The 15830-nt window shown below is 37.9% G+C and overlaps 1 protein-coding gene across 3 annotated transcripts in view; it reads left to right on the top strand.

Moving 5' to 3' along the window:
• Positions 1–15830, top strand: part of ARK2N (arkadia (RNF111) N-terminal like PKA signaling regulator 2N) — a 45031-nt gene that overhangs the window by 18749 nt on the left and 10452 nt on the right. For 2 of the 3 annotated variants that reach the window (XM_057367795.1, XM_057367796.1), the window contains exon 3: positions 15412–15594. In XM_057367795.1, coding sequence (XP_057223778.1) covers positions 15412–15594 — 183 coding nt within the window. Of the gene's footprint in view, positions 1–3188; positions 7772–15411; positions 15595–15830 lie in introns of those variants that run through there. The other variant, XM_057367794.1, reaches the window with a different exon arrangement.

Below are 15830 nucleotides of genomic sequence, written 5' to 3' on the forward strand. Positions count from 1 at the left end.
GGTGTTACTTCAGTATAGGTACTGTGAGCAGCACGAGCTGCTGTTCTGAATGCATCCTGTGGTGTTAATTTACACCAGAAAAATGCAGGTTCAGTCTAAACTTCAGGGTGCTCCTGAGAGCCTTTTCTCTGATGTGAGCAGTCATAATCCTTGGCTCTTTATTTCAGGGAATGCTGTGATTTTTGGATCATTGCAGATGAGGAACAATGTTCTACCTTTTGATGGCTGTGCCTCTCTGTTGGCATTTAGGATTTTGCCATTCTTGAATGCCACATAAACATGGCATAAAAGTCCTGAAATACATTCTGCTAGATTACTGCTGTAGTAGGRAGTTTTTGTGATGCTGCAAATTAACTCTTAATGAAATAGGCATGAGAGTAAGTCTAGGAAACAATACTTATTGTTGTAAACACCACTCTTTTGGAAGAAGTAAGGGATTTAAAAAAATTTAAGTAATGTTCAAAAATATTTGCACTTTACCACCATTGTGCTTTCTACAACTCAGAAAAATCTCAATTGAAATGCGGGTGATTCATTTTAGGCTATCAAAAAAATCTGTTAAAATGTTTGAGTGTTAATGTTGAAAAAGCTGCATCTCACTTTATTAAAAAAAAGATGAGATCTTTTAAAAATGCAGAAACCCAAAGAGATGGGCACAGGTTCCTTCCTCCCAAGAGCTGTGCATAGATCTTGGATGAAGCATCTTCAAGAGATGAATTTAGTTCAAGTAAGTCAAAATGACACAGTTAACAGATAGGAAAAAAATAGTCTGTTAAGGATTATTTGCAGTAAGAKACTAATTTGGAAATGTGTGCAGCAGAATAACACAGAAGTGCCAAATGCTAGTTAGATAGAAGGTGAAGCATATCCTAAATTGCTATGTTTCCAGACTTCCTAAATTAAATTACTTTGGATTTGGTTATTCTTAGATAGTTCTTATGAGATGCCATAAAGAGACAGCATTGGGRCATTTCTTAGGTGTCTTGCAGGAGATGTCTTGAAAATAAGAGAGGAATCTTTGGTTCTGACCYCTTYGTGACCTCAAATTTCTTCTGCTTTAAACTTTGCATAATAAAAAAAACCCTGTAGTTTAAAGTTTATAAACAGAAGAGGGACCAGAACAGGGACCAGTTAAATAAATGCTAGCATTTTTAATATGTAAAAATGGATGTTTAGGCTTGATTTTTTTTTCCCACCCCTAAAATAAGGAAAAGATTGCTTGAGGCTTCTTATGGTAACTGCACAGGAAGCATTTAAAACACTGATTTGCTGCTACTGTAAATTGAAGATATTCTATTAATGATGACTTTTAAAATTAGTATTGCAGGGCAACATATACTTCAAAATATACTTTATTCAGTTTACRAAACAATTTTGTCAACTTTGACCATTTTAACATTTATTCTTAACTTAAAAATCTGAGAAGATTGTCTCACTGCCATCAATAGTTTTTAAATGAATTGCAGTTAAAACTTAACTTATTTGTAAGCCCTTGGAAGCCAGAAAGATTGTAGTTTTGTTTCTTGAGTTTAAAATAAGATCCTAACTTAAGACAAATAAACAGAATGATATTGGATGTTCAGTACTAGATCTAAATGAACAGAAGAAATTTTTTTTTCAGGGAGGAAAAAAATTATTGAAAAAAATTATTGAATAAACAAAAGGAGCCGTGTTTTAGAAAAAAGGTACCATTTTATTTAAGTAATTTTAGTTAAAATGCCATTGGAGGAATGTAAATCAGTTGCTGTAATTATTTTTAGCAGAGGACTTGAGTGCTGAATTTCTAGTTTGTCTGATAGGTAAGCAGATGGAGGAGAAATACTTAAAAACTACCCTTCAGAATTCAGAGAATAACCCTGGGCTTTGTTTAGYTGTTGCTGAAGGATCTGTGTATACCTCATTTAAATAGCTTCTAAAAAGAATGTAGTGTTTATGTAATATGGTAATTTCACGTACTCAGTGAAATCCCAATAAAGATTTAGTGCCTTATGTTTTTATTAGTAAATATTTACTTAGCTTGTGCARTGATTTCTCTCATTCTTATGTATTTTCTATTATTCTTCAGCTAGAGGGTGCCACAAGTTTCACATTCAGATATTAAATGATCATCTTCTGTMCCTTTGTGTAATTTAATGTGATGCTTGTCTTGTTTTGGGATTACCTTAGGTGACATTTGTGTGTTTGGATGGCATGCACATATTGTTCATGATTCCTTAAACGGGTACAGAGCCTCATTTTCTTGGGGTTTTATTGCTTCCTAAGTGATTTCTGARCGAACTCTAGACTTGAAAGTATAGATTCCACTGCCTTTTGTTATTGAAATGTAGAGTAAGGCCACGAGGATTGGCCTACTCTTCAGGCTGCTGAAGTTCTTCCTGATAATCCCAAATGCAATAATTTCCACTGTCCTTTTGTTGGACAGCGGCAAGCAGAACAGTTTCCTTCTAACCATTCCCTGTTTTCTGCCTTGCCTGGGATTGACTCTAGGAATGGTGGCTCAGGGCMGGGTCCTGGCTGATGTGAGGCTGGTCAGGGCTCTGTGGTGTGCAGGCTGTCCCTGTGATGGAGCTGTGTCCATCACGCCTGGCAGACGATGCTCTCCCCTCCTGTGTCGGCACARCACTCACATAACCCCCCTTCCGTGTTTGTGTGTTTGTGTTGTGTGCTCTCATCAGCGTTCTGTGTGCTTCCCAAAATCAGGACAAGAACTTTGGGCCAATTCCACCTGTGTTTAACAGCCTGTTTATAAAAGGGTTCAAGTGTGTAAGTAAAATGCACGTAATTATTCAGGTTTGTCAGTTAAAAAATAGCATTTTGGATTGCAGCCTAATAGAACTAAACATGTTGTTGTATAATATTTTTGACATCTTCAATTGAATTCAGAACAGAAATTGCAAGACAATTAGAGTAATTTGGTTGTTTATTTATTAAAAAGAAACMTTTGTGACAGAATTGTCAGAGACTTATAGAATAAAAATAATGTCAAAGCCAAAATTTCTATTATAATGTCAGTGGGTGTAAAATGTTATTATAACAGTAATTCTGTTAATATATGCTAATTCATCTCCTGTTGTCATATCCAAGGGGCAGAATTAGAAAAGTTGTTTTCCTGAGTTAACATGCCTTAATAAACAATATTATGTTCTTACTTAATGATGTCTTATCAAATGGCCTCAATGTCTTTAAAGCTGGCTTCAGTCGTGCTGGGGGATCTGGAGGAGCGACCAGGGAAATTCCAGGATTGCTTGACAGGGGCACCGTGTGGGATAGGAACTGCATAGGCAATGTCCTGGAAGAGGCCATGAACTGCTTTGCCGAGATGCAGAGGCAGACAGAGGAGAAATTCCGCATGTGGATAGAAAAGCTAACCCGTCTTGACACGGACGAAGAAAGCAAGCAACAGCTGGAGCCCAGGGAACCTAAAATCCAACTAGTTGGCCAAAGAATCCCCCCTACCACACAGTCAGGGGCTTTTGTGCAGATGCCTGATAGCCAAGTACTTCCTCAGCAGCCGTTTAATTCGTACGTGGGCTATCAAAATGCTGATGSTGCGCTAGAGTTTCCAGCGACTTTTAATAACAATTTTCCACCTGTCTTTCCAGAGAATGGGAATATGGCAGAGCCTGATCCGAATCAATCATAAACTTTAAAAAAAAAAAAAATTAAAAAAAAATTCTGATCTTTGCAATCTTGATGTTATTTTGGATTATGCTAAAAACGAGRTTTGCTTTTTCTCTTTGTATGTGTTTGTTTTGTTTTCTCTTTTGGGTTTTATTACCATGATATTGTTTGTTTTCCTTAATTTATAGTGACTATATGTAGTTTTAAAATATCACAGTATACTCACCTGCATGTGCCAGTACACACGTATAAACACCTTTAAAAGTGTGTGTGGGGAGCACCCTAAGCTTTCATTGCCAAACTTGGGGATATATAAGTTAGTACCCTTGTTTAGATACCCTAAAAGCAGTAGGGCTGTGTTTGCTACAATAGGAGCATTCAGGGTATTCATCCAGATGCCCTTTTTGCATGTTAAAACATTTATATAAGGAAATAAGTTTTATATTTAAAGAGGTAAAGCACYCTGGAGATCCAAACTAGATACAGACCCGTGACATATCCTTAACTCTYTGTTTACTCCCAAGGTTTGGAGCTTGAACAATGCCATACATTAGCTCCTTCTCCTTCATTTTTAGGCAGACCCAATAAATAAGCTTATCCTAAAAATTTAGCTATCTGTAACAAGTGTGCACAGCGGATTTCATTCCTTTTTGTCTCCCATTTAGCAGTTCCTTCCCTGTCCAGAGTTTTTATCAGTGTCACTGCTTGTTGCACGTGGCACGTTTATGGAAGCAGCTGTCTTACCCATGTGCACACAGGTGGATACACAACATCTGTATGTGTTTGGTTTGGGTGCAAGTCATCTCCACTAATCCAGGTGTGTGCTTTGCTGTTCCCTGGGTCTCACTGGGAAGAGATAAGCCCWCACCGAGGATGCCTCCTGGCAGTGTCTTTCTCTCCCATGAGCTGTCCCAAACCTGGCTTATCAGCAGTCSCTAAGAGATAACTTTTGGGTGAGGCGAGCTGAGATGAGTCACCCCAGCCCGTGCACACAGAGCAGCGCTGCTTCCTCCTGTTAATATGGCCCAGCCGCATCCTTCACGCTGRAATAAAAACAGTCCTGTCTGCCCTCAGATAAGCAGCCATCAGGGCATCATCCTCAGCACAGGAATTTAAAGGAAGGTTTGATAAGTAAACACTGTGGTGATCTGATGTCCGCTGGCTTGGGTCAGACYGGACCTCATGCGAACACTGCTGAAATCACTCTTCACTTGTGATGGGGAATGCCACAGCATCAGTTTTGTTTAAATAATACAGGAATCTGAYTTTTTGTGGATTCTTTTTTTTTATACTAATAGTTATCCTGAATAGGCGGCTTGAAACTGTGATGTTTAAAGTAGGATTAATTTAAACTATGTGCTAGAAGTATTTAATTCTTACTATTATTGCTACACACAGGGATTTTTTGGTCACCTCTCCATTAAGGCCTTCCTTCATGTGAAGTAACTTCTCTATAGCTACCAAAAAATGTGTATTTATCATCAGGTAGAACTTGATAAAAGTTTCTAATGAAAATTAAATCTAATTTTTTACAGTGGAAAATGCACATTTGCAGTTTAAGTAAATAAAACACTTAGTTCTCCTTTAGCTCTGTTCCTCTGCTTTTTAAACCACAATCACTTTTTTCCTAATTATTTTAGTTTAATTTCTTTTCCTCCTGTTGGGAGTAACCACAGTGTCTTCKGTAGGTCAGGCTTTTTTTTACCCTCCATGAAGTCAGTGGGAGTTTTTCCATCAATTTATGTGACAGTTTGGATCAAACCTGTAACAGGAACTCAAGAAATACTTTTTGTTATCAGTATAATATCGACACTGGTATTTTAACATTCTTGTCCTAGTCTTACTTTTTTTTTAAAGTATAYGATGCCTTCTTTTTTCATAAGAAAAATATTAGGTTAGAGACCTGTTTTATTTTAAGWGAACGATTTGAAAGACTATTCAGGAAATAATTTTTAAGTACTGGGATGAATTCTTTTCAGATTATCTTCATGCATAATTTTGATACAAAGATTTTGATATGAACATGCTAGAAAACTCCCTCATCTGAAATTGTGTGCATTTCAGGTAAAAGTTAAACAAGTTGTTCTATGTTGGATTGCAATTTAATAAACTTATCCTCATCTRTCTAAAAAGATCTTTCAGGGAAGAGTATTTGCTGATATAAAAAACCCACCAAAATGGATCCTTCTGGTGTTCATAGATTTGATATATAGATACATATATATAAAAATATCTTGATGATGATGATAAGAGCAGGATATTTTAAAGCATGACAACTTTGCAAATCTTCCCATGCATGCAGGAGCAGCKTTTTGCAGTGACTGGTTTATTTTAATGTGTTATGTCTGTAAGCATGCCCATATCTTTTTTGTAAAATAGTATAAATGGAACAATTAGGTATTTCAGAACAAATTGTGTAAGGAGTTCAGTTGAACTTATTTATCTGTCAGACTGAAACACCTTTACATAGGTATCTCATAAATGGACAATAACTTAATTAGGTATGTAGCCAGTGAAATTTCTGCCAATATGCAGTGTCTTGGTCAGGAGTTGTTAAAAAAAAAAAAAAAGAAAGAAAGAAAGAAAAGAAAAATACTCAGCATATGAATAGATAAAAATGTGGATTTGGTTACTGGAGGCAAAAATTTAAACCTTTTATTTTTATCCATCACTGCTAAATGTGATTTTCAATGCAAGCAGCTGTGAACATAAAAGAACAAGCAAAGGGTGACAGAAGCTGAGAATACAGACTTTAAAGCTGTACTCTTTCAGGATAAAATAATCTCAAGGCTCTCAGAAGACTGAGGGAATAGTTCCTATTAGTTATAATTTTAACTTAATTTCCCAAAAAATCTTCCTAGTTGAAGGATAAAAACTCCTGTGCAAGATCAGGGGTTGTAAATTGTTTAATAAATGGTAAATAATGTTTCCTTTGGTCACTCTTTCCTCTTGGCTCAAAACCAGAGCAGAATCTTTAGCATTGTCACAAACCATCTCCTGTGAAATGAAAAGTGTGCGCTGATGTGCATAGCTGGGTATTTGCTCCAGGATCTGGTTTTTCACATGGGGAAGTAAATTTGACCTGAAAAGAAGAGGGGAACCCCACCTTTCTGTTGTTCAGATGTAGCGTTACCTGATGARGGATTTGCTAATAAAGAGGAGCAATTCTCTTCTTGCTCTGTATTCTGAGTCTGGGAGTGCAGAGCCCTGAAGGAACCAATCTCCAGATACCAATACTAGTGATGAGTCTGTGTTCTAATTGTGTGACAGTCTTTGGCGTCACTTTGAGACAACAGATTCCCTATTTGTAGTTTCAGATTATATTTTTTTTTCCTCCTGGGAATGTTTTCACTATATTTTTATGACATGGCTGCAGTTGAGTTTGTCATGATTTCCATTATAAGCTCTTATTTTCAAAGGGCTTCGACTAGAAACCCTCAGGGAGTTAAAATTTCTTCRGCTGAAATTTTAACATAAATTTTTATCTTACCCATTCTGTATCTCATGAAAACAGTCTGACTTATCTAAGACTACTTGAGGACTATCAGAATGAAATTCATCTACTTTCCAACCCCGAGTTACATTTTGAATGTACATTTATGCTCACATCTCATCAAGGTACTTCAAAACCAYCWAATTTAATAAGCAGGGGAGAAATCAGTGGGAGTTTTGCACCAACATGGAGAGCCACAGGTAATTTAGAGTTTCTCTAATTGCCCCAGGATTTATACTTTAGAATGGTGTAAAGAAACATTCCAGTTCCTTTTAGGAATTTTACTTATGGTTTGAAAAGGTCAGGTGCATCGAGTCAGATAAGCTGGGATAGACTGGTGTGATTCCAGGGATGATGGTGCCAGTTAAAACCTAGCTGACCTGTTCATGGAATCGTGGAGTGGTTTGGGGTTGGTAGGGACCTTAAAGCTCATCCAGTCCCACCCCTTGTCATGGCAGGGACACCTTCCACTGTCCCAGGTTGCTCCAAGCCCCATCCAGGCTTTGGACACTGCCAGGGATCCAGGGGCAGCCTCAGCTTCTCTGGTTCGGGCTCCTATATTATCATTTAAAATATTGAATTACATGTTTTCAATGGGGCAGCTGTTCAAGYATAGGAGCAGTGGAGCACCTGTATGACCCCGGATTTAGCAGCAGGTGAAACACAGCGGTTTGGTTCATACTTTTTGTGCAAGTGCAAAAGAAGTAAGCCTTTATATAAAGGCTCAGTTTAAATTTCACTAAATGTCGAACTGACATTGCAGTAAAGGATTTTCTCCTAGAATCAGCCCCTTTTTATAGGAGTCCTTGGAAGTCCAGGGTCTTCATTGTGCAGTRTTTTTGCAGGATTAGCTGCAGGCTCTTCCCAAGATATTCAARCTCCTTCCAGTGTGGGTTTGGTAAGGAAGGTCTTTAGGAATAAACAACTGAATGGTCAGGTTTTATTTATAAAAAAACATTAGCAAACAACACAAACCAAACTCAAGGCAGTGAACTTTTTTCACTTTTTCTGCTGCAAAAATAACAGTGCAGGGAAAAAAAAAAAGACAAAATGTAAAACTTTCAGTGTCATTTTTAACAGTACTAGGACAAAATAATTCAGGCAGAAGTACACATCTATTTTTTTAAGTGCAGTGTCTTTTAATGTTTGTGCAGGATTGTTGGGTTATTTTTTCTGAGCTGCTAAGGTAAAGACTGGAAAACCRATCTTAACTTCAGTGAAAGAGGATTATATTTGGCAATTATGTTGCAAATTGAAACACAGTTATTATCACTGAYTTTTAATATATTTTGTCTCTTTCTGTATCCACATACTGTAAATCTCCTTTATAAATAGTATTTCAAGGGCATTAAGAAATTAAACCCTAGTCCCATTGATAGTACTAGAAATTTTCTACTGGTTTTAATGGGGATAGCATTTCATCTCATTAAAAACTGAACTTACTCTGCAGTTTTTTGGCCAGTGAATCCTTCAGCTGACCTTGAGGGGAGTCTTTGCCTGATGRGGGTGTGTAATTCAGGCTGGTTGAGTGGATGTTTTTAAAATAATGGGGGTCTGCACTGTGACCACTGCAGTTACACATGTTAGAGGAAATGCACTGTGTGATTTGTGCTGTAGAAGCCAAAATAATCAGGCTGATTGATAGAGATGGACAGTACCTTGCAAAACACAAAACCAGAAATGGGTCTTTCTCACAAATTTCATTAGTTCTCGTGGTGTTAGGTCAGCAAAATGAAGGCACATGGAAAAATAAGCTTATTAAGTTAGGAGGGATTTCAAGTGCAGAGTGATGGAGCTGGCGATTAGTCTGGACCATCAGTTTGCATCAGTGCTTCTGTGGGAAGGTGCAGTTTGTGCATAGAAAAGTGAGATGTTTTCTGGAGGGGTGYGTGTTTGCTACCTTTTCCTGATGGAAATGGTGTTAACACAGAGAATTATTTACTTTTTTAAAATGCTATGACTATGTAAGGGTGTGATGGTCTGCAAAACCCTCCTGGGATGCTTTTCCATGTAAAACWGAAGAAGAGATCTGTTTAATGTATCTGCGACCATAATCAACACATTGTTAGGCAGCATCACAGAAAAAAACCTGCTACAATGAGATACAAAATGGATGGCACTTCCCAATATTCTCAATCCACAGCCATAGTCCATGTGCCTTTGCTTAACGCACARTTAAAAAYGCTTTATTATTGTCATTCATAATTYGGTAAATTAAGTCCAAGGTATTTTCCATCTAGTCAAAAAGCCTGAAAGAATGAATGTTGTTCAGTGAGACTTGAATTTTTGAGATTTCTTTTCATGTGATCTATTAAAAAGTATCTAGTCTGAGAACAAATAATAATTTGATCAAGTTGTTTTGATTTTAGATTATTATTATGGTTAAGAAAAACCACCAACCACAAAAGCTTTACTGTGGAAATAAAGGAAAATGTCAGGAAAGTGGATTCACTGATAAAGTTCACTTTATGATTTTAGAGAGAATGTTGTTACACTGCTATTATTTTATATTGTATTTACAATGTATTATTTGCTTAATCCTGTAAATTTTGAAATGTAACTACTGTAACCTGGAATAAATAAATAAATCTAAATAGCAATGAAGTGTTTCATGTTGCTAAACAACATAAAAAASCACAGATCCCCAGCCCCCCACTTCCTCTTGGGAATTGTTTTAGGGTTGAGGTAGTTTGTGCCATTTGTACTGCACATACTTTTGAAATGGCAGGTCTGGGTCATGTTTTAATTAATACCAGGTTTGTATTGCTAATCTAAAACTTAAAAAGACAGCCACTTCACCCTGTAGTTTTGTGTATTAGTAGGTTCTGTTTGGGGCAGTAACTAATCTGTCCACTGTAAAACTATTTTGCGAATCACTTACRATAAATCTTTTAGATTTTGGCAGACAAAATACTATTATTTCGATTATGACGATCTGATCTTAAAATTTATATAGGTAATAAGGTCTAGTCTATGTTTGGTGTAATTTGGATGTAAATTGGAGTTATCTCTTAAATTTAAACATCACATGTAAACAAGGGCATTCTCAGGTCTTTCATTATTTTAAAATGTCTCAGTATTCTCGTTGGTTACATGGAAATGAATTACATGGAGACCATTGGTGCCCACGTTCACAGCCAGGAGGTGGAGGTGAGGCTGGCAGAGGCTGTGTCTCCTGGAGCTCTGCGTGCAGSCTTTTTAGCATTTGCACCTTTCCCAAAAGCATTCCTAACCACTGCTTCTAAACTCCTCAAACCTTCACCAGTTAAAAATAGCCCAGTAATTGGAGGGGAGTGCTGTTCTCAGCAGGCCTGAGCTCCTCTGCTCGCTAGCCTTGAGCAAGCTGCGGGTTGCTGCCTGCCTCAGTTTCCCCCGTGGACAAAAGGAGGTTAATAACCACTTTGAGCTCTGCAGYATCCACTAATGGAGAGCTTTTTGTAAGGACAAAGTGCTGTGATTACTGTTGCTGTCATTACTGTACCTGTTCTGTGTGTCTTAAAGCTTGGGGTGATATTCACACCTAAATARGGCTCTGCCTTTCCGCTGCAGAGACACTGATGGCTCCAGAGGGCAATTCAGAACACCAAAATTAGGCCTTTAATTTTGGATTTATTTTAATCGGGATAGYCCTCTGGAGATTTCAGTCTTTTTTCCCCTCTACTTGTTGAGGAAACAGCAAATTTCTAAATCCCATCCCTGAGGCTGGAATTCATCTCGCTGAATGTGAGCCTTGTAAAATTGAGGTGCCTGGGCTGAGGTGGTGTCTGAGTTTTTTCTATTTGCTGGAGAAGGAGGGGAGATGGTGCTGGTGATACTCCAGGCTGCACTCTCCAGGCTGAGATTACCTGGCTCTGAACWCTCTCTGGCTACAGTGGGAAGGAGTTTAGATGATGAGCTCAACTCTTYGTGCCTAAATGTAAGATGAAGAGAAATAATGACTCATAATTGTAGAATGGTTTGGGTCAGGACAGGTCTGRGAGCCCATCCAGTGCCACCCTCTGCCATGGGCAGGGACACCTCCCACTGTCCCAGGCTGCTCCCAGCCCCAATGTCCAGCCTGRCCTTGGACACTGCCAGGGATCCAGGGGCAGCCACAGCTGCTCTGGGCACCCTGTGCCAGGGCCTCCCCACCCTCCCAGCCAGCAATTCCTTCCCAATATCCCATCCATCCCTGCCCTCTGGCACTGCCAAGCCATTCCCTGTGTCCTGTCCCTGCAGCCCTTGTCCCCAGTCCCTGTSCAGCTCTCCTGGAGCCCCTTTAGGCCCCAAAAGGGGCTCTGAGCTCTCCCTGGAGTTTGAACAGCTCTCAGCCTGTCTGCACAGATTTCAGGGACAGAATTCCCAGCTCAGGTTGTGCCAGCTAATATCTTRTGTTTCCTTTGCAATGATAAACAGCCCATGCAGTGCAAAGGGACAGTGCTTCTTATGGAAYGGCTGCTTTTAACCTACAGCTGAAATTTTACGCTTGAATTCTCTCTTTGCTTGTGCTGCCATCACCATGAAGTGAAGGATAACAGGAGTGTGGATCTTACAGCAGTGTTTAGGCTGCTGAGCGTTGAGATAATGGCTCTAAGAAAAGCAAGGGAGCAGGTWGCAGATGAGAAATGATTGAATTTTCTGTGTTGCCAACTTAAAATGAGAATTGGTATGTGCAGACCTGGGTTTTTGTTCTTGTAACTTCTGATTCAGTTGCTCTGAGTGGAATTAGTTTTGATGAGCTGTGTAAATTAAGGGAGAATTGGACACTTGGAAATGCTGTCCCCGTGATGACCTCTGCCTCTGAATTCTTTGGGGAAGACAAAAAGAAAACAGACTTTCCCTCCCCCTTGTAGCATTAAATGTCAACAGCTGTATTTTGCTGCTGGTACTTATTAACTTTCAGCCTTGCCTTTTTCAAGCATTTATTACTTTAGAAATGAATTAATGCTTCTCACCAGGGAAATGTACCTCTTCCAGCTACCTGGAGTTCTCAAAATATGTAATTTTTCTGAAGTAGATAGTTTAAATTAYTGAACAGGGAACCTCTTAATTGTTCTACATTAAGTCTTGGTTCTGGCATGGTTTGTCTTGATGTCTGTTTTTTAATCTGTTGAAATCCTGTTACAGTCAGTAACTGTGAGTAGTGTCTCTGTTATAGAGGGAAAATGATGAATTAGACCTATGGTTGTAGTTAATCCTTTTTACCTTTTCAACCTGAAAGCATTTTTTCACTTTATTTCCTAGCTGAAGCCAATTGTCCTTATTTCTTGGTACCACACGTTCACTTTGCATCACATCACTGCATGTTCACATAGCTGGCTAGGGAAGTATTATTTATTTCCAAATTTAACCACTCCTATCCCATCCGTSCAGCACTGAAAACAAAACAGGCTTTTGGGAACAGAGGATTTTTATAAGATTTTTCTTTTAATATGCCTTCACTGCAACTTTCATCTAGTTGTTGTTGCCTGCAACTTTTTTATTGTTTGGTTGTGTGTGGGTTTTGTTGACTTTTTTTAAACACATGTAAGCATTTATGCTGATTTCTTCTTTTATAAAATGGGGAATCTGAGGATTTGTTGCAGCATCATGGTCATTTTACTGGCTTTGATGGTCATTTTTGGGTGATATGTGTGGATAACCTGGTGTTGGGGGCCTTTCCAGATTTCCAGATCTGATCCTGAAAGGCAAGGCTGAGAAAAGCAAAAGTAGTACTCTGCTGTGATTGCTTTGTAAATAGGCAGCTTGTTTGGTTTTTTTCCCCAGATTGTTAAATTGGTGACTATTACCCTAAAAAATACAATTACAGTGTATAAATTATATTGAAAATATTTTTGTCTGTTTGATGTGTACTGAACTTAAGCTAAGTTATAAGGTGTGCTCTTTGGAAGTGTGGAAGATACAAGAGTGGAGCTACAGATAACAAGTTTATGCTTGTATTTCCTACTGATGAAGACTTTCAGACAAGTTATTTCTCTGGGTAGGTGATGAGAATATCACTCTGCATGTATATACATTTATTATACATTTTTGCATGATTATACATGTAGGAGTGGTACAATTTTGACTTGAGACTATTGGTGCCTTTGGTCCAAATACAATTTTACTCGTGCAGACACGTCTATCTAAAAATCAAATTTTGCTTCTGCTTTTGGAGGTCTGAGTCAGAAGCAAGAGAAACAAATGCCTGAAGGAACAGTCCAGAGCTCCTGAAATCTTAGATAACCTGTTGAAAAAATGGTCAAATAGTCAATATTGTACTTGACCCTCGTATCTTCTGCACTCGACTGTTTATTTTTACAGCTCACATTATATATGTTCACGCTGAACTCTGATGATAAGACTGAAAGAAAACATGCCTCCCATGATTCAGTCCAGCCCTAACTTCTGCATGTAATTTAATCATCAGCTGTCACAAAGAATTAACTGAACATCAGCCAGCTTAATTTTGAACTCGGTATTCCATTATTTTGTAATTGCCTTTTAGAAAGACAAAGATTGCCTTCCAGTTAATTATCAGGAATCCTGTTCCAGTCGTAATCATCAGCGTTTCACGTTGCAAACAGTTTGGTCTTTAATACATTGGCATTTAACTACTCATTTCTTTTTGTTGGGTCTGTTTTGAGTTTGTAATGTAACATTGTTCCATGGAGTTGTTGTTTTGGAGGCAGGTCTGATCAGAAATACTTTGGGAATTTCTTCATACCTTGTTGCAAAACTGATCTTTAGTACRACTGAAGCAAAATGTCACTCGCTGATTAACTGTGTTGCTAATCACAAAATAGGGGTTTCTGAAAGTAGTGAGTTGGATTATATTTCAGGCATCAAGTTACTAAAAAAACCCCCACAAAAAAAATCCCCAAAACCAAAAYGCACTCTAAAAACCTCAGAAAAACTGCTTTTTCAGAGAAATAAATTTGAAACTTCTAGATCATCATGTTCTTTCTGTCTTTTAACAGCTATTTAAAACTCTGAAAATAAACCAATTTTGCCAAGGGCTTTTCATTTTATTCTTTGTAATTTAAAAATATTTCATTAGTCATTTTGTACCCCTGAAAGTCCTGTCTTCCTGAACACATTATTAGTTTATGATTATTTTACATTATCCCATACAAGTTGTRCCCTCCATGTATCACACGCATAGTGAAAGGTCCTGCAGAAACTCAGCTGCAGAACTCCAAGAAACTTCTTTGGAGTTTAAGAATTGCAAAGATGCTGAGCTTTGGCCCAGCCTGTGTTTCTGTCTCATCCTYGTTTGTGTGGATGAAGCCTTGGCCCAAAGAAAGTTTTGATCCTCTCCTTTGGGGAGGGGGAAGTCCAACCACTTTGATCCACGCTGGGCTAGTGAGTTGCAGCTGGGGCAGGGCATTTGTGCTAAAACACTCACATCCTCAAAATTGCATTATTTTTCCATCGTCTTTGCTTCCACATCAATCTTTGTCTTGAATGTGCCTGTTCTTTTTATGAGCCTCCTCTGTTTCTAGCATGCTTTCCAAGTGATTTTCATTAATCACAAAGATTTTCGTTCGTCCTAACAAAACAGATCAAAAAATAGCTTATTGTTATTCCTCAAGAACAGATTTCAGAATCACGTAAGCAATTTTATCTCCCTCTTTCCTCCTTCAGCATGGTGGCCAAAAATGCATATGACAATCATATTKAATGAAAAGCATATTTATCACTGCACATTATAACTTTGTGTTCTTGTTGTTCTTGATCTTAAAAAAATAAAACAACAAAAAAAACACCAAAAAAAAAAAGTGCAATTTTGAAAAATCTTCCTGCCCTTGACAGGTAAATGTTATGAAAGGAAAGTTGCCTAATGTTAAATTCATTGTCACTGGATCAGTTTTAAGCAAAAATTAATTTTATTCAATCAACCCTATAATAATGTAAGCTGTCACTTGGCTTCTGTAAAATTCTCTAGATAATTATYTTGTCTGCCCAATTTAATGTCCTGTAACTATTTTTTTATTTTAAACTGGAAGTTTTTTTCTTTAAAGATTGTAAATGTAACATTGTCAGATATGGAATATGTTTMTGTGTTAATGTAAAAGGCAATACACAAATAACTGATACGTTGATAAACATGATTTTCTGACAGTTGTGTTTTCTGTGTATGCAAAGGTCAAAATGTCTCTGTAATCTCAAGCTATGTTCATTAACTGAAGTTTAATAATTCATGCAGTTTACCACTATGTAACTTAAAGAGTTTCACGTAGGATGTTGCATTAATCCTTAAAYAAATTGTTTGTACTTTTTGAGGTGTTGTTCACTCTGTGCTGGTTTCTAACCCTTGTTGCTTTTTTCCCCTGCAGATGGACCCCCTGTTGTGGCTCACTATGATATATCAGACACAAACTCAGACCCAGAAGTGGTWAATGTGGACAATCTGTTGGCGGCTGCAGTAGTTCAAGAGCACAATAATTCTTTAGGAAATCAAGACTCAGGATCTGCCTGGAGAACCAGAGCGCTGCTGAATGAAATGAGTGCCGATACAGGTTTGTTTAAATTCTGTGACATTTGTGCCAGCGTTAGTCACAGTTGGTGTCTCTCCCTTTCTTATAGTTCATACAGCTGTAAAAGCTTCCTGTGTGGATTTTGTGGAAGAACAGGRCAGGTACTTATTAAAAAGGGCTGACATTTACTCCAAAATTCGAGGGATAAAGATTGACAAATATTCCTGCCATGTATTTTTGACACTAATTTTATTAACTTTTTTTTCTTCTTTTTTTTT

This window comes from Malurus melanocephalus, unplaced genomic scaffold (genome assembly GCF_030028575.1).
Source record: "Malurus melanocephalus ecotype Western Australia unplaced genomic scaffold, MMel_1.1 scaffold_85, whole genome shotgun sequence".
NCBI classification, from domain to species: Eukaryota; Metazoa; Chordata; class Aves; order Passeriformes; family Maluridae; genus Malurus; species Malurus melanocephalus.